At 51.6% G+C, this 21846-nt stretch overlaps 7 protein-coding genes and 1 non-coding gene across 8 annotated transcripts; 6 read left to right on the top strand and 2 right to left on the bottom strand.

The window, feature by feature from the left end:
* Positions 1 to 274: 274 nt before the first annotated feature.
* QC761_309570 (uncharacterized protein) lies at positions 275 to 709 on the top strand (the record flags this gene model as incomplete). Its single annotated transcript, XM_062878105.1, has 1 exon — positions 275 to 709. The coding sequence occupies one exon, from the start codon at positions 275 to 277 to the stop codon at positions 707 to 709; it is 435 nt and encodes a 144-aa protein (XP_062733940.1).
* An 874-nt stretch (positions 710 to 1583) lies between these two features.
* QC761_0058120 lies at positions 1584 to 1655 on the top strand. Its single transcript has one exon. It is a non-coding gene; the product is annotated as a tRNA-Gln (tRNA).
* A 112-nt stretch (positions 1656 to 1767) lies between these two features.
* On the bottom strand, positions 1768 to 3783 carry QC761_309580 (uncharacterized protein). The gene is made up of 4 exons (XM_062878106.1): positions 2470 to 3783; positions 2240 to 2415; positions 2118 to 2180; positions 1768 to 2063 (listed from the first exon to the last, which is right to left on the bottom strand). Exons 1-4 carry the CDS (start codon positions 3620 to 3622, stop codon positions 1815 to 1817), a joined length of 1641 nt encoding a protein of 546 aa, XP_062733941.1. The 5' UTR covers positions 3623 to 3783; the 3' UTR covers positions 1768 to 1814.
* A 221-nt stretch (positions 3784 to 4004) lies between these two features.
* Positions 4005 to 6067, bottom strand: QC761_309590 (uncharacterized protein). Its single transcript, XM_062878107.1, has 4 exons — positions 5361 to 6067; positions 5170 to 5307; positions 4368 to 5112; positions 4005 to 4314 (listed from the first exon to the last, which is right to left on the bottom strand). Exons 1-4 carry the CDS (start codon positions 5413 to 5415, stop codon positions 4218 to 4220), a joined length of 1035 nt encoding a protein of 344 aa, XP_062733942.1. The 5' UTR covers positions 5416 to 6067; the 3' UTR covers positions 4005 to 4217.
* A 12-nt stretch (positions 6068 to 6079) lies between these two features.
* On the top strand, positions 6080 to 12390 carry QC761_309600 (uncharacterized protein). The gene is made up of 6 exons (XM_062878108.1): positions 6080 to 6787; positions 6839 to 7090; positions 7141 to 7377; positions 7435 to 7852; positions 7903 to 8037; positions 8088 to 12390. The coding sequence occupies exons 1-6, from the start codon at positions 6773 to 6775 to the stop codon at positions 12128 to 12130; spliced, it is 5100 nt and encodes a 1699-aa protein (XP_062733943.1). The 5' UTR covers positions 6080 to 6772; the 3' UTR covers positions 12131 to 12390.
* Positions 12391 to 12558: 168 nt separating this feature from the next.
* QC761_309610 (uncharacterized protein) lies at positions 12559 to 14643 on the top strand (the record flags this gene model as incomplete). Its single annotated transcript, XM_062878109.1, has 1 exon — positions 12559 to 14643. The coding sequence occupies one exon, from the start codon at positions 12559 to 12561 to the stop codon at positions 14641 to 14643; it is 2085 nt and encodes a 694-aa protein (XP_062733944.1).
* Positions 14644 to 18325: 3682 nt separating this feature from the next.
* Positions 18326 to 18765, top strand: QC761_0058170 (uncharacterized protein; the record flags this gene model as incomplete). Its single annotated transcript, XM_062872540.1, has 2 exons — positions 18326 to 18447; positions 18664 to 18765. The coding sequence occupies exons 1-2, from the start codon at positions 18364 to 18366 to the stop codon at positions 18763 to 18765; spliced, it is 186 nt and encodes a 61-aa protein (XP_062733945.1). The 5' UTR covers positions 18326 to 18363.
* Positions 18766 to 19377: 612 nt separating this feature from the next.
* QC761_309620 (uncharacterized protein) lies at positions 19378 to 19677 on the top strand (the record flags this gene model as incomplete). The annotated part of the gene is made up of 1 exon (XM_062878110.1): positions 19378 to 19677. One exon carries the CDS (start codon positions 19378 to 19380, stop codon positions 19675 to 19677), a length of 300 nt encoding a protein of 99 aa, XP_062733946.1.
* Between the last annotated feature and the right edge of the window lie 2169 nt (positions 19678 to 21846).

Below are 21846 nucleotides of genomic sequence, written 5' to 3' on the forward strand. Positions count from 1 at the left end.
TTATTCTCGTCTTGTCTCTGGCCTGGCCCAAGAGCCGGCCATCCCATCTCCCAGCCGACTGGCCAGTGTCCGTCAGCTTGGCTTAAAGACAAAGCAAGTCGCCCGTCTTGAGCTCCTGTCACTCATCACTCTACCTTTACGATTCATCTGAACATTACGCTACCAAGATATACCGAGATCACGACTTGACACTTGCTATAGGACACATAACAACTATCTATCACGCATACAGTCATCTCACATACCGCACCTTCACACACTCCAACAACTCAAAATGCAGATCAAGTTCATCATTCTCTCTGCTCTTCTGAGCCTGGCCGCCGCCAAAGAGGACCACAGCTCTCATGACACCGAGTCTGTATACACATACACTACAGCTGTCCCATCTACACATGAGTACGCTCACTCCAGCACACTCGCAACCTCTACCCATATCCACGCCAACACCACCATCCTGCCGCCCAAGACCAATTACGCCAATACCACCACAACCGCCACTGGCTTCACCAACTCTACCATCTCTGTCAAACCAACTTCCACCCTCTCAACGACAACAAGCGACCTCGCCACCACCACTGAGACCCTCGTTGAATCCACTACCACCCGGGCTGCTAGCCCCTCATCAACCAATGCTGCTACTGGCGGGCGCTCCTCTCAGTTCGGGCTGGTTGTTCTGGGTGCCGCCCTCGCCGCTGGCTTCGGTCTATAAACAACTCATTTACCCTCTTGGTTTCTAAAAGCGGCATGGCTAACATGATTACGGGTTAATGGATATGGGAGGAAAGAAGGATGATAATGGGATGATGAGTTTAATGTCTTCTTTTGTTTCATGATAACATGGAGCAGCATAGCGTTTAATGATAACTTTTTCTGACTACACCCAAACTGACATTTGCTTGCGCAAGATCAGTGAAGACTCTTGGGCTGACAGCTGCGCTAATGGATGCCGGTGGCTTCAGAGGATGGCTGAATTTTTCGAGTCAAGATTGAATGGGCGTGCCTGGCCATGCTGAGGGACTAACATCGCTGTGGAGATAGGGCTGTCAAAAGAATAGCCTCTGGCATTGATTTTAGAGAACAAACTCAATGCATCTCACCAATCTTGCTCCAGCTTCAAGCACAATAAAAGCGAGTACCTTCCGCGGCGCCATCAACTCATTGTCACTCGTCCACCGTGACCATACCCGATGCAAACGAACACTAAGCTGGTATCTCTCTCCGCTACTTTCTCCCTCCCTTTACCCTTCTTCATCAACCTCCTCAATCCCATTGCCACATTTGCCGACTTCATCAGCACTTCACCAGGCGCACTCACCCCTCTACTTTCATTTGAATACTCCCCAGTTGGCCCTCATACTTCGCTGAAGGCTCATCCCATCTCTTGACATCGTGTTTCGGAAAAGTTGAAAAGGTCGAGGGGGCGACAGATAGATTTGATATCGAGCAGTTGGGATGGTGACAATCGTTGGAAGGGATCCTACGATTGATGTGAAAGAGAAAAAAACGAAACATAGCAGCGCATTAGATAACTAGACGCAAAAAAGAAATCATGATTTGATGTTGTATAAAATTGCAAAAGAATGAGGTCTTGCCCGGACTCGAACCGGGGTTGCCGGAATCAGAATCCGGAGTGATAACCGCTACACTACAAAACCTGTTCAGGCTTTTTTACTTGACACCGTCCCCCCAAATTAGCCTTTATGAATGACTCAGCGGGGCTTGGCATTCCAACACCCCCTTTCTCATCATGGCGCTGTCCAAAACGTCTCTCGAACTAAGCATTATCTAGGTAATTTTGGAACCATTTCCTTTACTTACTCTTGCTTGTCGGAATTAGCCACCCTCCACGCGACCCCAAACCTCTGCACGAGCCAAGCGAGCGGGAAACACAGAAACACAATGCCAGCGTAGATGCCAAAACATGCCGCCGGCCCGACATGTTCAACCATCGGCTGCAAGACGGCCACAGCACCGCCCGCACCGAGACATCTGACCAGATTACTGGCTGCCTGGGCGGTGGCAGATCTGTTCATGTTGAGATCTGTCAGGAGGGTCCCACACAGCTGTACAACATTACGATCAGTACCCGGTAGGAGGGAAAACTCTGGGAAACATACCACAAATGTTGCGGCGGTTGAGGTGCCGGTCAAGAGTTGCATAAGAAGCGTCACGGCAAGGTGCTATAAGGAAATCGTCAGTTCCCAGAAGAATTCAGACAACAAACGAACAGACAACTTACTGCCCTGAACTTCAACGCTAGACCATATCCTATGATCCCCAAAACAGTGATGGCATGAAGTATGTAGACGCCCTCTAATCTGGTCTTTTCGAGAGGAAAGCCGGGAGAGTTCTTGTCGAAATCTTCATCTCCACCTCTTTTGACCGTCCTCTTGTAATTCCAGTCAACAAATCTTCCTGTTATCACGTTAGCCCGCGCCCCTCCCCTGACCAGGTAAAGAAGCAACTCACCAGCAAAAAAGCTCCCAAACCCACCACCAACCCCACTAGGTAAATACACCAGTCCAGCCTGCAGATAACTCAATCCATAAATTTCCGTGGCCTGAGCATCCAAACTCGTCTGCAGTGCCGCCTTGACAGCATAGTTGATCGCCGTAATCAAAATCACCACCAACGACCCCTTATCCGCCAGTACCGGCAAACAAGCCAGCGGATTCGGAAACCTAAACTTCCTCTCCTCTTCCCCCTCCCTCTCCATCTTCTCCCCAACAACCACCGCTTCCGTGCCTTTCTTCCCCTTCCTCTCCTTGAAGTAAAACACACTCCAAAAGCTCTGATAAACCCACCCTTCCACCCTCCTCGATCCATCACCCACCAGCCCCCTCTGCGTCTCCGGCAAGAATATCAAAATCACAATGAACCACGATCCAGTTAGGATAACCAAAAACCAGAAAATCCACCTCCACCCCAACCCCTGGGTCAACCCACCCCCAACCACCGGCCCGAGACTGGTAGCAACATCGGTCATCAACAGCAAAACCCCCACCAACCCCCCCCTCTCCTCCGCGACCGCAACATCAGCAATAACCCCGTACCCGCCCCCGTAAAGCCCACTCCCTCCCGCACTCTGCACCATCCTCAAAACCAACAACCCCTCCCACCTTTCCACAACCGAGATCCCAACGTTGGCTGATATCATGAGACTGAACATGAGCATATAAACCGGCCTTCGTCCACTCTGGTCAGCCATGTCGCCCATGAATGCCGGCGCTATGCCGGCGATGATGAGATAGGAGGTAATTGTCAGTTGGATCAACCCCAGCGAAACCCCAAACGATTCCGACAAAGGGACAAGAGCGGGGTAGTAAATGAACGAGGAGAGCGTGGAGAACATGGCAGCGAAAGAGACGAGGAGGGTAACCACGAGTTTTTGACGGGGAGAAAAGATGTAATACGGGAGTGGGGGTTCAAGATTGGGGTTGAAGTCATTTTGCATGGGTGGCTTGGGATCAAACGGGGGAAAGTCGGGCTTGGAGGGGAGGATCTCGATGGTGGTGGTGAGTTCTGGGGCGGAGGAGTTTGCGCTGCTGGTGCCGGGACGGCTGGAGGCGGGGGTGGAGGAGGTGAGAGCTGGTTTGAGGACTGAGGTGCCTAGTGATGCCATCTTCCTGTGTGTTGAACGTCGACAATGTTGAAACCAGAAGTGTCAATCACCCAGGTGCAACAACAAACCAAGATATGCACTTCTGCTGCCCAAGAAAGAAACAGGCCTGCTTTTTTTGGCACCCCCTCCTATTATTACCAGACAAAAAGTGCAGTTGGTCCGGTGTGCGGCCTCAAGCGGTGGCCGTCATCCGGGGCGGCGCAGTTGTTCCGGGTGACTTGCGAATCACAACACCCAACGCTGCGCCGGGGAGCCGGGGACTTGCATACGCAAAAGAGTTCCGGTATGCATGAGGTGCAGTAATGTCACGGATACGGTCCCTGCTGCCGATACCCGGCCCGAGGGCTCAGTTGGTGGCATGTTCCTTTTGATCAAACTTGTTCTGATGCGGGGATTTGAGGAGAGATGGCATTTTCTGGGCAACGGAACATTACGTTCATGATGTATTGTTGAAACTGAAGTAGATGTTCATAAATACTCCACCCTAGACAAAATGTGGAGTTGCCTTGATCAAAGATATGTACCCTTACTCCTAGTCAGCACCATTAGCTTCCACACGACCTCTCTCTACTGCCCATTGACACGCTACATTAGCTCAGAGACGAGATTGGTAAGTAGAAGCCTGAGGACCACTCTTAGCAGCTTCCTCGGCCTCGACTTTGTCTACCAGCAGCTTCATATTGCTCACAACGCTGAGAAATCGTTAGCACATCATGGATAGACTGCGGTGGATTTCTTTACTCACATCTCGCGGAGCTTGTGATCGTGCGGATACAAGGTTGACAGTAGAATCTGGTTCCTCAGCATGTAGAGTGTATTCCTGCTGTCAACATCCTCCTCGGGTTCCGAAATAGGTACGTGCTTCCAGTACTCCTTCAGATACGGTTTGCCGAGTGGGTACCGTGGGTTGCGAAAAACACCCAGATCAACTTCGTTATGCCCCCACATGGCACAGGCATCGTAGACACAGACCGTCTCGCCATCAGTCTGATACTTGACGTTGCCAGGCCAGAGGTCAGCGTGAATAAGACAAGGCGTTATTGAACGTCCATCGCTCTCCAATGGTCGCAAAAACCGAGGAAGAACCTTTTCGAAGAATAAAGGCCGTAGTCTCTCTAGCTCAGCATGGTGCTCCCCATCATGGGCGGCATCTTCACGCTGGAGAAAGTCCTTCATTTGTCGTGTCCAGTACTCCTCCCAAGTGCCCGTCCAGCTGTTGTCCTGCTCCAGGTTGCCAAATCTGGTGTTGACGGGAAACCCAAACTTGCCGTCGGGGGACTTGCCCATGCTGCGGGAGTGCAAGGCCGCAATGGCTGTCATGTAGGAATCGGGACGGGGAATATCATCCTCGATCATCTCGATGAATTCAGCCAGGAAGAAGTGCCTGTCTGGACGGGATTTGTAGGAGCCCTTCTTGACTGGGCGGGGCACGTGCTCTGGGATAAACTCGTAGGTGGTGTTTTCGGAGGCCCAGGCGGATTCCATCAGTTCTAGGCCTTCTTTGCCAGAAGCTTCCTGTACGATTATCAGTCATTGATACACAGTACTTGTTTCTGGGTTAGCAACCTTCTCAAAAAATACCTGACTGCTTCCATCCGGCATGGAGACCTCGATCCGAAAGGTGTTGCAATAGTCACTCATCCCAGACGGGGTCACAGAGACCACCTTGCCACCCTCAGGGAGGGCTGGTGATGTTAGTACTCATAGTGTGGTGTAATTTGAATAAGGGACAACATACCGGCAAGAAGGTTCTCATCCAGCTTCCCCTCCACGTTTCTCACATCAGTAGCCATGGCGTTCAAGATTCAACTTGTGATGATCCGATCTACAACCAAGGGATATCAACAGTAAACAAGAGACAGAATAAAAGCAGACAAACCGTGGTCTAGACTGTGAGGGGTCATCTGTCTTTTAGTCATAGCTCGCTCGGAAACTAGACACGCGCCTCGTTCCCGATGAGGGGGAAGAGCACCAACCCATGTTGATGCTTGACCGAACAAGGCGACCATTCGGGAGCCGTGGATGCTATCATGACCCACAATAATTGCTCAAGATGTGCTCAGATGAGGTTAGCAAGGGTTTGCGGGTTGGGCCGTCGGGGGATGTGGTGCAGGTATGTTTGGATGACGGCCAATTGCCGGTCGTTGTTTCGGCCCCCCAACTTGGTCCAATGGTCACCTGCCGGCGTTTCACATGTTGGCTAAGCAGATCACCAACATTGAATACTGTGCGAGAAAAACAAAGATAGGCGCAAGAGTTGGCGAAGAATTCGGTATTTGTAAAGAAGTTATTTCGGGAATTTGGAAGACAAGAAAGCAATGGTGACGGGACTGCGGGGCACCTGCCAATGGTCGTTCTTTGGGGGCGAGTGTGCGCCTTCCTTTTCTTCAAGTAGACTGATGGCTAACTCCGCTTCTTGTCTGCCATTTTGTGCGCGATGTTTCCCCAAAAAAAAATGAAAAATCAGCCATGATCTGGAAATCTCTTGTCGATGCGTCTTCCGGGTTATCCTCCTGGAGGTCCCCCACACTGTTCTACCTGCAGGCCAAGTTTACAGGCCAAACCCCAAAGGATCACTGCCACCAGCAAGCGGCGCAGGCCCTTCAATACACGATGGGCACAACTGCACGCCAAACCCAGTCTGAGACCCAAAGACCGTTTCAAACAGTCCATCGTGAAGCACATATCCAGCAATGCCCCTTGCCTTGTCCCCCACATTCTTGCTTTTACTCGCTGATAGATGGACTCGCTAGCCCAATTGACCGGAAAGGGACCACCTCAGACTGTGCTCACCGAGTGGCCTCGAACGCAGGAAACACCAAGCTCGCCTTATCTCGGCCGTCTATACCAATGAAGCTGCTGACAATGGATCGGTTGCCTCGGGGCTTTGGGTGTCCCAATGGGCGTTTTGGAGGCTGGGTCTAGACTCTTGACGTGATGGTTCCCACCTGTCGTCCTTTTTTCTCCTCTACCAAAACTTTGTTTCAATGCCAATTCTGATCTTGCACATGATATTCGTGATACTGTGGTGATCTCAGTGAAAGCGGCTGATCACTCATGACATACACCACTCAATACTACCTTGCTCATTGATATCACAGGTTACCCTTCTGCAGCTCAACAGACCACAAGAAAGACAATACTACAACAATGTTCGCGTCTCATGTAAGTGATTGGTGTTCTCATGGGTACACAGGGTTGACTGACATATACCAGGCTCAAACCTGGCAAGCATCCTCAACATGGAGTACCGAAGACAGAGATCGCCTGGGTGTGCCCAATCTTCCCGGACCGGGAGACAAGGATCGATTACCGTCGCCAAGTAGACTTCGGGGCAGATTGCAAAGCTTGAGAAGAGCATCATCTCCAGGAGCGCGGTCCAACACACCGTCTCCAGAGAATTCGAAAGGGGCGCTGGGGCTGACATTACTGCATGACCCATCGGAGCCGCGGGTTGATTTCGTATTTGTGAGCAGCTCCTAACTCTTATCTACAGCCCTTACTAATATATATTACAGGTCCACGGACTGAACGGTGGGTCAAAGAGATCATGGAGCGCCTCATCAGACCCGACAACATTCTGGCCCAAAGAGTGGTTGCCATCGGAGGCGGGCTTCAAGCACGTTCGCATCCACAGTTTCGGCTATGACTCGGACTGGTCAAAATCACAGCAAAGCTCCCTAACCATCCACGATTTCGGACAAGCTTTATTGGCAGATCTGTACAACGCGCCACATCTTAAGAAGAATGGAAATGTAAATCGCTTCTTCCTAGACTTTTGACATCAAAACCTGGAGCTGACATAGACACAGACGCCTATCGTCCTGGTTGCTCATAGTATGGGTGGTCTTGTTGTTAAGAAGGCATATCTCCTAGCTAGAAGAGACCCGATTTACGCCGACATTGCCGGCAGGATTCACAGTCTTTACTTCTTGGGAACTCCCCACAGAGGCGCTGATTCCAGTTCCTTTGTCTCAACATTTATTGCAATGTCGCTCGGCTCTGGATCCAAGGCCTTTGTCAAAGAGCTCATCCCAGGATCGGGGACATTACAGGTGAGCTTGAAGTCCGCTAGTATTCTCGGCATGCTGATGCTGACAACCCAGGCTATCAATGACGAATTTAGACATGTGTGTAGCGATGTTGGACTGTGGTCTTTCTTCGAAGGTATTCCTACCGCTGCAGGGCCAACCAATGTTGTGGTGGTAGAAAAAGAGTCTGCTGTAATGGGTATGTTGCTCTGCTGCCAAACAAATGACCTGGGAACTAACACCTGCTAGGGCTACCCGGGGAGCACACTCAGTATCTACAAGCCGACCATCGTCGTCTGGTCAAGTTTGACTCGACCGAGGACCCGAATTACAACATTCTCCTTCGTTGCTTCAACACAACAATCGAAGAGATTGAAAAGGAGTGTAAGTACATACTCTTGCAGTTGAATTATGATAGCAGCTGACAAAAGCAGATATCTCCGACAAGTTTGACAACCACAGGGCTCAGATCAAACAGATAGCCAGCACATTTGATATTGCAGAACGTCCAGATGGCGACTTTATGCGGGTCTACGACAGACTGCACCAAGGATCCTGCGAATGGTTAACCTCCCACCCATCGTTCCTTGAATGGCTGGAGTTCGACCTCATGGACGCCAATCCTACCGTCAAAGCCATTACCGCCGGTCCCACCAAAGTCACTCCTCGATTCTTGTGGCTCAATGGCCCACCGGGATCTGGAAAGTCTGTGGCTTCTACACATGTTATCAAATACCTCGAATCCTTCAACCGCGACTGTGCCTACTTCTTCTTCAAGAGCAATGAAAAGCCCAGTCTGACCCAGCTCCTCCTATCACTGGCTCTTCAAATGGCCGAGTCCAACTTCCAGGTCCGACACACATTCCTGTCCATGATAGAGGAGGGAGAAGTGGTTGATTGTCACAGCGATCATGTTATGGTGTGGAACAACATTTTCCTTGGGCGGATCTTCAAAATGGCATTTTCTCAACCACAGTACTGGGTGATTGATGCTTTGGACGAGTGTCAATCACGACTGCTGACGACCTTGGTCGCGATGCTTGCGAGAATCGAGCCGACAGTCCCACTGAGAATCCTCATTACCAGCCGGCCCAACGGTCATGTGGAAAGGTTGCTGAATCAGGAGCGAGTGCTGAGAAGCGAGATACACACTGGCCAAGCGGCGTCATTGAGAGATATCGAGGCCTTCGTAAGGGCGAGGCTTTCGCCCACCATCATCGAAGACTTCCATGAACAAGACCAAGATGAGAGCGACCTGGTATCGGAGATCATCGAAAAGTCAAATGGGATATTTCTATGGGCTTCCCTTATTATGACGCGTCTAGATGACGCTCACAGCATCGAAGCGATGAGAAATACCCTGAACCAAGTCCCAAAGGAGATGAGTGGAATGTACAACGACATTCTGAAGAACATTATTGAGTCTCCAAATGCGGAGCTGGCACAGTGCATTCTCACCTGGGTGGTTTGTGCTCGCAAGCCCCTGACAACCGATGAACTGAGAGAAGCAGTCAGGCTGGATATTAACCAGACGCTTAGGACGTCGGACAGGTTTGCGCAGATATGTGGCAACTTGATTACTGTCGACAACAACTACGTCCAAGTCATGCATCAGACAGTCAAGGAGTTTCTTACTGGCGAGCAATCGGACTACTACATACCTCGTGCCGGGTCTCACGCTCGTATAGCAGAACTTTGCCTTACCCACCTCAACGGGCGCAATTTCAACCCCCCTCGAACTCGCCGTGTGCCTTCGTTCAAAAACAACAGCGCTGGCGCCAACGACACGGCCTTCGACGAGTATGCATGTGCTAACTTCAGTTACCACCTCGCACATTGTTCGCCTTCGGAGGAGACACTGGAGTTGTTGCCACTTCTCGGATCCTTTTTCTCGTCCAACATCTTGACGTGGATTGAGCGCATTGCGAAAACGGGCCGTTTGGCACTCATCATGCGAACGATACAGAACCTGAAGGCGTACCTCAAGAAGCAGGTAGCCACCTGCTCGCCCATCGACTCTGATTACCAACTTGTTTCACGCTTTGTCGAAGATCTACTGAGGCTGTCAGCCATCTACGGCCCGAATCTCGTCAACACTCCTTCATGCATCTATTCTCTCGTCCCATTGCTTTGTCCAACTTCCAGCATCATTCACTGGAAATTTGCTAGAACGCAGTTCAGGCAGAAGGTCATATGCAATTTCAATACCGATTGGGACGAGCGGTTGAGCTCGCTTTCGTTTGCCACTAGAGTCATGTCCATTGCTTGCGGTGATCAATTCTTTGCCGTCGGCCTTGGAGACGGAGTGGTCAAGGTGTATCGTCAAAGTACTTTCGAGCTTCTCAACACTTTCAGACATGGTGAGCCTGTCCGCAAACTGGCAAACGGCCACTTGACGGGCATCCTAGTTACTGCTGGCCTCAAGACGGTGAAGGTTTGGGGTCCGAGACAGACTCTGCTCTGGAGTGTCAACGTGCCCGAGCAACCACTCAGTATTGAGTTCAGCCCAGACGACTCCAAGATTTATGTGCCACTGAGAAGTGGAGAGGTCTATGTATACAGGTCCAAGGGCGGCGCTCGTCTAGACTGCCTAGCACTAACCGACGAAGACGGTTCTAGCTCTTCCTCCTCAGATTCGGAGTCTGATGGCGAAGGTGGAGAAAGGTACAAACCCAACAACCAGAAGAAGACTAATCCCATATTGGTCAAGATATGCCCATCGCTGGGAATCGCTGCTGTCGCCTACCGCAGCTCACACCTTCAAGTGTCTTATTACGACAACGAAGGCGGGATGGAAGCATTTGAGAAGGAGGGGTATGAAGATGGTCAAGGCCTACCGTCCCAGGTGTTGGATGTTGCATTCAATCCGAACGTTGAGCAGAGCTTGATGGCGGTTGCATACCAGGACGGAGATCTAGTCACCTTTGATCCATGGACGCTTCAGCAAAAAAGCACGCACCATCTCAATGCCCACACACTGGCGGCTTCTCCCGACGGGCAAACCTTGGCTGCTGGAGATAGCGAGTGTGTTATCACTCTCTTCGCATTCTACGGGATGAGGCAGTTGTGTCGAATCGAATCAATGGACGAAAGAATCATGGGTATTGTCTTTGCTTCCAACAGCCTTAGGTTCTTTGACTTGAGGGGAAATACCTGCAACGTTTGGGAGCCGTCAGTTCTCATCAAAAAGAACCTAACGGATGACGGCTCGAGTGATGTTACCGACGACTACTTCACCTCGACCTCTTCCAACTTAGTATGCACGCGAACGTTTGAGGGGAGCAACGAGATAACTGTGATGGCTCAGGCTGGAGACTCAGATTTTGTCTTTTGTGGCCGTGAAGAGGGCGCTATTACACTGCACGATATTACCACTGGAAAGGTATGCGCGGGGTTTCAATTCCACGCACGCATGGTTGAGATCCGGCATCTCGAGTGGCATGCGCAGTCGAAAGTTTTGTTCAGTGTTGATGCTTCGCGCAGATGCATTGCAACAAGGATTACTCTTCCGAGGTTATCATCTTCTTCAAAGTCAACAAGTCCAGTGGAGAAGCTCAAACAAGAACTTGGGCAGCAAAGCCCGCAGTTTGAGCATATCCTTGACTTTCGAGCGTCGGATCATGTCTTGCAGGCTCTCATCAGTCCCGATGGGACATCATTCCTAGTATCGACCCAGGCAGGAGAGGAGATGCACACCATTTCCACCGTTGAAGGCGAGCCAAAACAAGAGCCCACCATTATTCAAACAACAAACTCTATGGGCCCTGCCCGATGGCTCGCCCATCCCACCGACTCTGACCGACTGCTGCTGTTTGACCATGACATGCTCCACGTATTCCTCTGGAAGACGCTTGAACGGCAGAGTCCGCCAAATGGCATAATTATCCATCCCCCCCCTGAACTATCTCACAGCGGTGACTTTATCCTCTCCGACGATTGGCTCTCACGACCAGGTCTTTCCACAATCTACCAAACAATTGACATGCCAACCACCTCTTCGAAACTCTCCTCGGTCCCAGAGACAGGCTTTCTGACCCTTGACCTCTCCAAGATATCTCCCGTCAGCCCAGCCCCCAGTGTCGAGGTGTCCCTCGTCACCCGGAAACTCCTCTCCCCGATCAAATCAATACTGGGCTTGCATAAATCCACTCTGTACTTCATCTCAGGTCGCGGCTGGGTCTGCTCGATCTCTCTTAAGAACTTGCCATCTTCCAAATCATACACAAGACACTTCTTCATCCCGTCTGTCTGGCAAACGGCAGATGGGCAGGGCCCAATGGCAAAGGTTGTGAGCAAAGGGTCGTCGGTTGCGATGGTGTACAGGGATGAGGTTGTGGTGCTGAGTGGGTTCTTGGAATTTGAGCACAAGACTGTTTTCGGGGTTTGTGATGATATCACTGAGTTGGGAGCTAGTGACGAGGAAGGAGAGGCAGCAGGAAGGGACGGTGTGCCGGTTATTACTAGGACTATGAGCTGATAATTTGTGCATGGGAAGATGGGACAGAATGTGCAGGGATGGAATAATGCAGGAATGGTACGGGTGAGGGGTTAAGTGCAGGGTTGTCGTGGGTGAAACATGGCTCGGGTATATGTGGGGCTTGTTTTCTTTGAAATGGGGTAATTAACTTTGCTGGCTTGGCTTATCAAAGTCAGGGCTTTTCAAATAAGACTGTAGATAAGATTTCAGGTGAGAAGGCAAATGATAATATCAGCAAGCTATACGTAAGATTTTAGGCCCTTGGGTGGATACGAAACTGACCCTGACCATAATTGTCTCAAGAGTAAGCTGCGGGGTTAGGCATCTACCAAAGTTTTTCTTCGGGTACCTCTTTCCTGCCCATTTTACCTTAAAAGCTAAGATCTTCCATGATGAAAGTCTCCACCATTACACTACCCTAGACAGCCATGTCTTTACCATCGTCAGATTTTCGCAACATCCGTAACTGGATCCGCAATTGCGACCGCCTACACACCAATTGCCCACCGACGCCGAATCAGTATCGCCAACCTCACGAAATCCCGTCATGGGTTCTTGACATACGGAATGGTTGTATCGTGCCTGGAAGCACAGCCTCCTGCTACGTGGCTCTCAGCTACGTCTGGTCGACGACTGAGAGTGAGAAGCTCACCCTCGAGCTGTGGACCGGCAACCTAAGTCAGTTCCAAAAGAGCGGTTTCCTTGATGGCATGAAGCAGAGCTTCCTCCCCAAAGTTATCAGCGACGCCATCGATCTTGTCAAGCAGCTAGGGGAAAGATACCTGTGGGTTGATCGTCTGTGTATCGTGCAAGATGGGAGGATGAAGCGAAGCGAGATCGAGAACATGGACAACATATACTCCGGAGCTTACTTCACCATCATCGCTGCTGCTTCGCCAGGCTTGTATGTCAATCTCGACCGGCGGCATCGTGCACCCATGGGGGTTTCTTGCTTCCACAGGTATCTCTACGATAAGCTCCTAAAGTCCAAATGGGCTACGCGGGGGTGGACATTCCAGGAACAGGTTCTTTCGCGACGCTCCATCATCTTCGTGAACGGGGATGTATTTTGGGACTGTCGGAACTCTTTATGGAGCCATGAGAGCCCTGGCCCTCGGAAGGAAGCAGGCGAGGGATATGACGCATATTCTCAGAAACAGATTGATAACCATGAGATGGCGGTTACGGTGCCATCGACCGCCTTCGCCGACTTTAGACTTTACAGAGAGCTTGTCTGCCTCTACAGCGGCCGTGACCTGACATATGCGCAGGATGTCCTGTCAGCCTTTATGGGAATCATCAACGAACTCTCACACACCTTTCCTGGTGGGTTCGTCGGTGGTCTACCTGTTCTGTTTCTGGATGCCGCGCTACTGTGGCAGTCATTCAGCAAGGGCAAACGAAGAGTCTGGACGCAAGGGAGATCCGAGGATGCGGACATGCCCAAAACCAACCTCCCATCTTGGTCATGGTGCGGCTGGCACGCTGTTGTCGATCCGGAGAGCTTGCATGTGCGCTCTCTGGAGTGGCTACGTCCACAAATGCGGACTAAACCAATTGTGACGTGGTCAGTTTTGTCGGAGGACCTGCGCCTCGAAAGGAAACTGCCCGAGTCAAGGATTCTGGAAGACTATTGCAGACGCTTCCTGGACTGGGGCGACTGGGATACCCCTCCGGGTTGGTCACGCCACGACATCAGGTACCCTCCTCCCAGGAATAGCACATGGACATACTGTGACACGCGCTCGCCCAAGCTCGACCCTAATCTATTCTACACGTTCACCCACATTTCAGATCCTAGCAAGCTGTTCTGTCATCCCATCCCGATGGTGAACCCAGGAAGGAAGCCCACGGCCCACCCCCAAAACTGGCCGTACCTCCACTGTGAAGCAACGACGGGATGTTTCAAGATCCAGTCAATTCTCAGCCGAAAGTCGTCAGCCCAAGCGAAGCTCAAGGAGTCCCGTATATCTTCGCTCCACGTGCCATTCACGTCCCTCGACAAGTTCCACGGCGGACCGAAAGGAGAAGAATTATGTCGAGTCGTCTCCCTTGCTGATGCCGACGGCCAGCCTGCCGGGCTGTTACGAATCATGGACGACGACACCGAGATCAGACCCGGCCAGGAGATAGAGCTGATGGCCATATCGTTGGGATCCATGGGGTGGGATGAGACATTTTCGTCGTATGAAGAACGCATCGACCTGTTGAAGTCGGCCGATTACCCACGCATGGAGCACAGTTTTGTGCGAGACCCGCCTTCGGATTATGAGGATGGTACAGGTTCCGAGACGGCGCCGTTGACGTTTAGGCCTAGGCGTGCGGCGGCGGTAGAGACAGATCACTCGCGAGCAGCACGGCCGTGGGGGCGTAAGGGGGAGGATTACCGGTTTTATAATGTTTTGTGGATTGAGCGGACGGGTGGTATCGCGTATCGGAAGGCTGCTGGGAGGGTGGCGAGGGAGGCTTGGGAGAGGAATTGTGGGGAGAAATTGAGTGTTATTCTTGGGTAACACACGGGATTTATTCAGACTATTGGAAAAGAACAAGATGACGATAAAGTTAAAGGAAGGTGGCTGAACAGATGAGAAAGAGGGGATACCCGTCGAAGAAAGAACATGGCGATTTCCTTCAAGGAATCGTCCATATTTCTCTCGGTACTGACACTGATTCCGCCGCCGCCTTGCGTATTCACCAATCCCACAATAAAAACTGGGTTGCCAATAAGACTCAAGTTTTGTTAGATGTGAATCTTACCTAAGTGGGGATATCTGCCAATGCTATACCCAAGAATGATGTGCTCACAGCACAAACAATCAACGAGAAAGCTGTTTTTACCTTTGTCTTGCGCCTAGCTACAAGTATGGGAAGAAAGATGTCTGTAAGGTTCCTTCAAAGGCAGCACCCGGTATTCTTTGCTGTGCAGAGTCTTTAAAGCATCGACTTGGGGCCAATTTTGGTTACTTCAAAATGAGAGGTTCGGTGGAGGGTTGCTGTAGGGGGGTGGTTAGTTTGTAGGTGGGAGAGGTTGGGAACTTGGGGGTCGAGGTGGGGGTTGGAGGTTGGAGGTTATGTGGACAGTGGGGGTTGATATGAGATTTTGCTGGGGGGTTAAAGCGGCCGAGTGAGAAGTTGATCATGTGAGCAATTAAGAGCCGGAACCTGAATGGAAGAGGCGTAGAGCGAGGGTGGACTGAGAGGAGAAGGTGGGGTGAGTTGCATGAATGAGGAGTGAACCGAAGAGAAGCATCATGAGCTGAGACATTGATTTCTCAGGGTCACGCAGAAATTCTCTGGAGCAGTTGTGGGACGACGGTACCCACTGTCATGCATGGTACCTGAGCTGTCCCCGTTCCAACGTTATAGTTGCCTAGATCGTTGTTAGGTACCTAGTCATGATGCTGAGGAATAAAGAGGTTAGATAAGGCAACTAGCCTAGACCCCATTAATCCTATCGCCGGCAGCCAACTCGAAAATGCGGCCAACCTTATTTTGTAGATTGAACACTGTGCGCAATTGCCAGTGCGGAGGGTGCGGGGACGGGAGGCCGCTTGTTTTCTCACCCTCCAAAATGCCCTCATGCGGCGTCTGCCAGTTATGGCTTGAATATCACCCCACCTAGCTCACCTTATCTATCTGCATACCTACCCAATCCCCTCATTTGAGTTGTTGCTACATACGATATGATGCTCACCTGAGCAAAAACCTCTGTTTACCGTATGTAGAGATGAGGAAAGGCTCGAGAGTTGGTGCTTACTTGGGATAGGAGTCGTGATGTAGTGCCGCCAGGCTCGGCGTCTCCAGATTGTTGTTGGCCCTGGGCGGAACTCCTTCTAGTGAATTTGGCCGGGAGTATAGGCGTCATTGGACCAGACACCTTCATGACCACGTTTGTCGGCCCGTTCTTGGCAGAGGCATATTGTCTTGGTTATCGGTGTTCTAATCCCGAAACCCGGGGTAAAATCCGGGATCTCAATGCTGACGCAGTTTAAACTATTCCGGAGTTGTAGGACAAAACAAGACAAAGGTCCGATAGGGCTGCCGGGTGAGCGGGTTTAGCAGATTCTTGCGTGGGTGCCCGTCAGATCTTGGGTGACAGTTGACAAGGTTGTACAGCCAAGGCAGACTAGGGCAAGAAGAGCTGGCCGGGAGCTCGGGGTGAATAAGCCATTACCTGGAGAAATCAGGACAGGGTTCTTCGAATGAAACCTGGGCAACCCTGGGTTCGACTCGGCCCGGTTTGCTGCAGGTTGGCCATTTCTAAACCTTCCATGTAGTATATTACACGCCCGATGACAAGAATGCCCTGTCCAACGGTACATCTTCGGGAGAAAAGATGGCTGCATGTCCAGCGAGAGACAAGGGATTACAAAATATGTCTTAGCATGACCTCGTTGAGCCGACGTTTGTCAGACGTACCACGCGTCACTTGGTAAGGGCGACACATGCCAGGTTTCGTAGGGCACAGTCGAACGATTGGAGCCGATGTAGAAAACACAGGATGGGTGACCGGAGCGGACGCTGGTGCAACGGGCTACTGCCCGGCCCGTATCAAAAAAGCCTAGATAGCACCTGATTGGAAAGCCATGATGGATCCGGTGAGACGAATGGCTGAAGCGACGGCATCCGGTTCACTTATTTCTAAACGGGAAAAATGAGGACAGAGACACGACGTTGTTTCATGCATAACGACGTGCTCGCAAGGCCTTTTGCAGATCGCCTGCATCCAATGAGAGCTGACAGTTCGGCTTGCATGGGAAACTTCGGGGGCTGGGCAGTTCAAAAAGACGCTGGGCAAGCGGACCTCGGGAGCATAAACCGATCAAACTTCAGTGGTGGTCTCTGTGCTGCAGTGTCATAAAAGGCCAGTTCCCATTCTGGGGACTTGAAACATCGTGTTTTGCCCTCGTGAGCTCGCGTAAGCATTTTTTCTGCAAGCCTTTTCTCTGCAAGCCTTTTTTCTGCAAGCCTTTTTTCTGCAAGCCTTTTTTCTGCAAGCCTGATTGCCTGACAGGTCTCGCCAAGCCAAATCGAGACGGTACTGCATGGGCAGCAGCAGGTACCTCGAGAGCGGGCGCCTGCCAGTTTGCGCCATGTCGGTTGCCAACAGAAGTAAACCTCACCGGTTACACCGTCAGTATCCTCTGTAAGGCTGGAGGTAGCGGGTGGCGACATCGATTGCGCGCTCCAGTGGTCGACTCCTCGGCATCCTACTGTTTCCGAGGGGTTAAAAGAATGTCGTGCGATAACCCTTGGCTTGGCTGCCACCTCATGGTTGGAAAGCAATGTTATGACCTGATACTGCTTTAGACAAAGGTAGCAAGCAGGTAGGGGCCGCGCAAGCTCATTGATGATAGCATCTGTTGACGGGATTGGATTGTCCCGAGCGGTGTCGACGTCGTCTTTGACGACAGATGATCTGCGATGAGTGACGGGACAAGGTCCAGGATCCCTGGTGCTGCCCACCGAACAATCACTGCCGGGGATTTGGAAGCCGAGATCTCGGGGTTGGCTGATGCGGGGCGGCGAGGACCGTTGGAAGGCCAGCCTTGCGCGGTCTTGACTCCCGCTTTGGGTCTTGACTCCCGTGTCATCTATGGCAACCAGTTGTCAGTTACAATCCTCGTAATCAATGTCTCGCATGCCGTTCTGCATCAGAATCAACACGAGACCATGCAGCTTGTCCGAATGCCTGCATATGCCATTCAGGGGCATTTTTTTTTTACATCGTTTGTCATCTGGTTTCACCACCCAACTCACTGCCCAGGTGTTCTTGGCATTGAATCCGGACCGGGTCTGGACCGCCGAGGCAACCCTTTGTCAGCCTGAACACACAACACACTACAGCATGACATCACTGGGCTGTAGCTTGAAACAAATTCGTATCGCGGCCGAGATGCCATCTGCTGGGTTGGGTAGTAGCTGGAAGCTGGGTGCAAGATTGGTTCTCATCTTGAAACGACTCCGAGTCTACGGGCACAGGTACCGTTTGTTTCCTGCGGGCCGGATGACGGGATGCGGATGAGAGCGGAAAAGAAAAGCTGTCGCATGGTTTTGCAAAAAGAAAAAAGTCGACGTTTGGCCGAATTGGACAGCCGATGTGGTGTGCAGATGATTGGTGGGCGAATGGGCGGCGGGACGAGCCTGCCACTTCTTTGCCTGGGGACACGCCTGCCCAACGTTGACCCAATCTTGTGTGTTCCCACCCTCATTCTCTCGAGGCACATGAACCAATGGCATCATCCATGCATTTCTCGCTGATCATCCAAGTCACGGGTGCTGCAGTTGTTGACCCCAGAATCCTTCCACACAACTTGGTGAGTTTTGTTCTGTCTCGAAATCAGTCGAGAACGGTGGTGGTGATTACTTTGATACACCGCAACGGCAAGGCACACTACCTGGGATATATGGCCGCACAAATCGTTGAAGAGAGTGCCAATTTGGAGGAAAGATGGCTTTTCTTTCGGCTGTGTGTGTGTGGGCCGGCCGTTTCGTGAGCTAAGATTTTGACAGTGAGATCAATTGGACGAGAGCTGGCCTTCTTCCCCTTGTCGTGCGGGTTTTGGCACAAAGTACCGATCGACTTCGAGACCAACGACTGCAGGAACCTCGAACCAGACGTCTTTGCTGCGTGATTGGTCGAAAGCATCCACGGAAAATGCGGGCCAAGCCATCCTTCAGACTCGCCAATCCCCGGATTGAACCTTGGTCCTTAGGAGCATTAGGTGGGTTGGCACATTGGGTGCTGGGGGAAGGGCCGCGTTTGTCATGGAGAAGGCTCTCACCCAAGTGTCTGATAAATAGCCAGATTGTTCCCAAACTTTTCGCTTGAAGTTTGTTGATCAGGGACTTCATCATCTATTCAGAGATTCATCAATCTGTACTGGCATTAGTTGCTCGTTCTACGTTCTTCAACACTAGTCCGCTGTTTCTTCACAGCACGTTGGATTCCCAGGTCATTTAGCTTTCCAAGTCCTCTTCAACAGGCCATCTTCAACAAAAGGACCTTGGAAGAACTTGGAGTCCCGGTGCAAAGGTTTTCTGCATTCTCGTCATTTTCTTTGTCGAATAGACGCAAAATCTGGATTTGTTCTCATCAGTAAGTTCAAGTTGCTGATTACCCATCACAATCTTATCTTCGTCTGGCTGCTCACTAGCGGGAGATCTCCGCTCAGGGACCCGGTCTCACCCCACCCGTTTCTTAAACTGACACTGTCCAATCACACAGGCAGTGACGCAACAACATCATGGTGCACTTCCAGACCCTGGAGCGGCGGCTGTCGACAATCACGAGAACCGGCGAAGCATCATACGAGCCAGACTACATCATGCACAGGTTCCTCAATCCTCGCCGCGAGGAACCATCATTTCGGCGTGAGATCTCGTGGATCTTGATCTGGAGGCGATGGAGGCGAGCAGCGTTGGGCGGCCATGCTGTGCCGTTTGGGAGTCCTATGCCGACCGAGAGACTGGTTGCGAGAAGCCGTGCACGGGGAAGGGCAAGAATGCGCGCCATTTTACAGGACTTGGAGCCCAGGCTACCTTGATGGCGGCCTTGTTTTTTTTCGAGTGTATCTCTTGCTTGTGCTATTTTTTCTTTTTTTTTTCTGTTCTTTCTATTGGCCTGTCTGGTTGGCGCAACGGGGGCTGGAGATCCTGGAGTAGACCCGCTATTAATAGCTACACTGACGAAGACAGTGCAGCACTTGGATCGCTGATCATGGTGGGGAGATTTGGTTCTGCCAGGATAACTATTGAATAACTTAGTTTTATTTTTATTTTCGCATTCGATAGTGTGTCAATTGAGATTATTGCTGCCTTGAGGCTCTGCTATGCCGAAGGTCAACGAAGACTTGTGCTTTCTCTGTGAAGCCGCCAAAAATAAACTTTTGGTGGGGTTCCCGCTGTCGAATATGGGCTTCTACCAGCGCAAATTCTACAATCGTATTGTTGGTATTTTCCATCTTGTTCTTTGTCCCCAGGTCTGCAGGGTTCAATCCTCAATAACAACTCATCTAAAATTGGCTTAGTATTCTCTCTCTTCTTTCGGTGAAACTTTTTTGCTACATGGTAGTCAACGGTCTCCAACGCAGGCGACCGCGCTCTTTCAAGCGGAGATGCCGGAGGCCCCTCCGAGCTGAACAGGCACGTCAACCCTTGACCGTCGGGCCCTGGACCCCGCCTTCTAACACCCATCTCAGGTCAACCTGGGAATGGAAACTCTTTGCCCATCCGCCATTCTGCAGCCCAAAGAGCGGATGGTTTTCTTGGGGCATTGCCCACCCCCCGCGTCCGAGCCTGAATGCTGCAAAAGGACTTTTGGAAGACAGCACCCAGCCTTGCAGGTTTTTCGGATGAATTTGTCACCCGGGACCTGGAGCATGGATAGAGAAGCCCAGACCGGCTGAACGACGGTCAACAGTGACGCACAGCTGCCCGCCATTCTGCGCCTCTAGTGAGAGCCGGTAGACCACGAACCGGCGGGGACGAGGCTTGCGAGGATTATCGGCGACAACCTGGAAACAGTTCCAGGCGTCTGTGCGGTGAATCTCAGCATCGCTGCTCTCACCCTTTGCCCGTGCCGCGTACGATCTGACGGGGCCCGGAAAACCAGCGGGGAAAATCCACGAAGGTCGGAGAGCTCGAGGCGAGGGTTTGCATGCACTTCAACGGAAGCAGATCAATACTCGGCAACGCCGCACCCGGTTTTCCACTCCCATCCTGCCTGCTCATGACAGCATCTGACCGAACACACGCCTTGGTGCAATAAAGAGGACCCAGCCGCCAATAAGAGCGGCCCCTCAACATGCTGTCCTATCGCCGGCGTTTCAACAGACTCTCCGTAGTTGCGGCAGCCGGTATTGTTCCGGTCGGTGAGTTGACCCGATGCCTGATTTGATGCGTTGACAAGACTCCTGATCGAACCCCGACATTTGATAGGGAGGAGATATCGAGAAACGGAAAAATTTGCCAAATCCCAGATGCAGGACCACATCTTCTTAGCGCACCCGAGGTATACCTCTCAGACGCCGTTGTGGGTGCGGCTTGTTTTTTTCTAGAACAAGCACACCCCCTAGCCCCTTGCGCGCGGTTATCGTACACCTTGCTGCTGCTGAGGACGGTTGCATACTGATATTCCTGCGGGTAATGTTGTTATGGTTGCAGTGCAGCTAATGGGGTAGATCAAGCTGGTGTTGCGGGGCGGTGTTTCTACAGGGTGGCCTTTTGTTGAAGAGCCACGTTCCTCCCCCGGGCCTCTTTGCCTCACTCCCGTGTCTGGTTGCCTGTGCTCTTAGACTGCGCTGTTGCTCATCGCCTTGAGTGCGACCGCTTGTTGTTGTTTCTCCTACTCCCTTTCACTTCGGATCGAACCCTATCAACCACAGGAACAGCAATTGACAGATAGGAATCACGCGGAAGATGTAATAGTGTGTGCCGGGGAGAGGGTAAAGCCATGGTGTTCTCGAAAGCCTGACAACTAACGCAAAGAGAGACAGACCAGCTTTTTTGATGGGGTGTGACTGTTTAGCAGGTGCAGTTTTGCCCTTTCTCTGGCAATGGACCACGATCATCTGCAAAACTCAGATGCTGTTTGGGGGGTGTGAATAGACTGGGGCCTCTTCAGCGAACATGGGGTTCCACTGCGGTGAACATGGAGGGGGACCGGGGCAGGGTTGACAGGGGCTCGGGGGCACACAGGGGCCACGGAGCAACGG

The sequence above is a fragment of the Podospora bellae-mahoneyi genome, chromosome 3 (genome assembly GCF_035222275.1).
Source record: "Podospora bellae-mahoneyi strain CBS 112042 chromosome 3, whole genome shotgun sequence".
Lineage (NCBI taxonomy): Eukaryota > Fungi > Ascomycota > Sordariomycetes > Sordariales > Podosporaceae > Podospora > Podospora bellae-mahoneyi.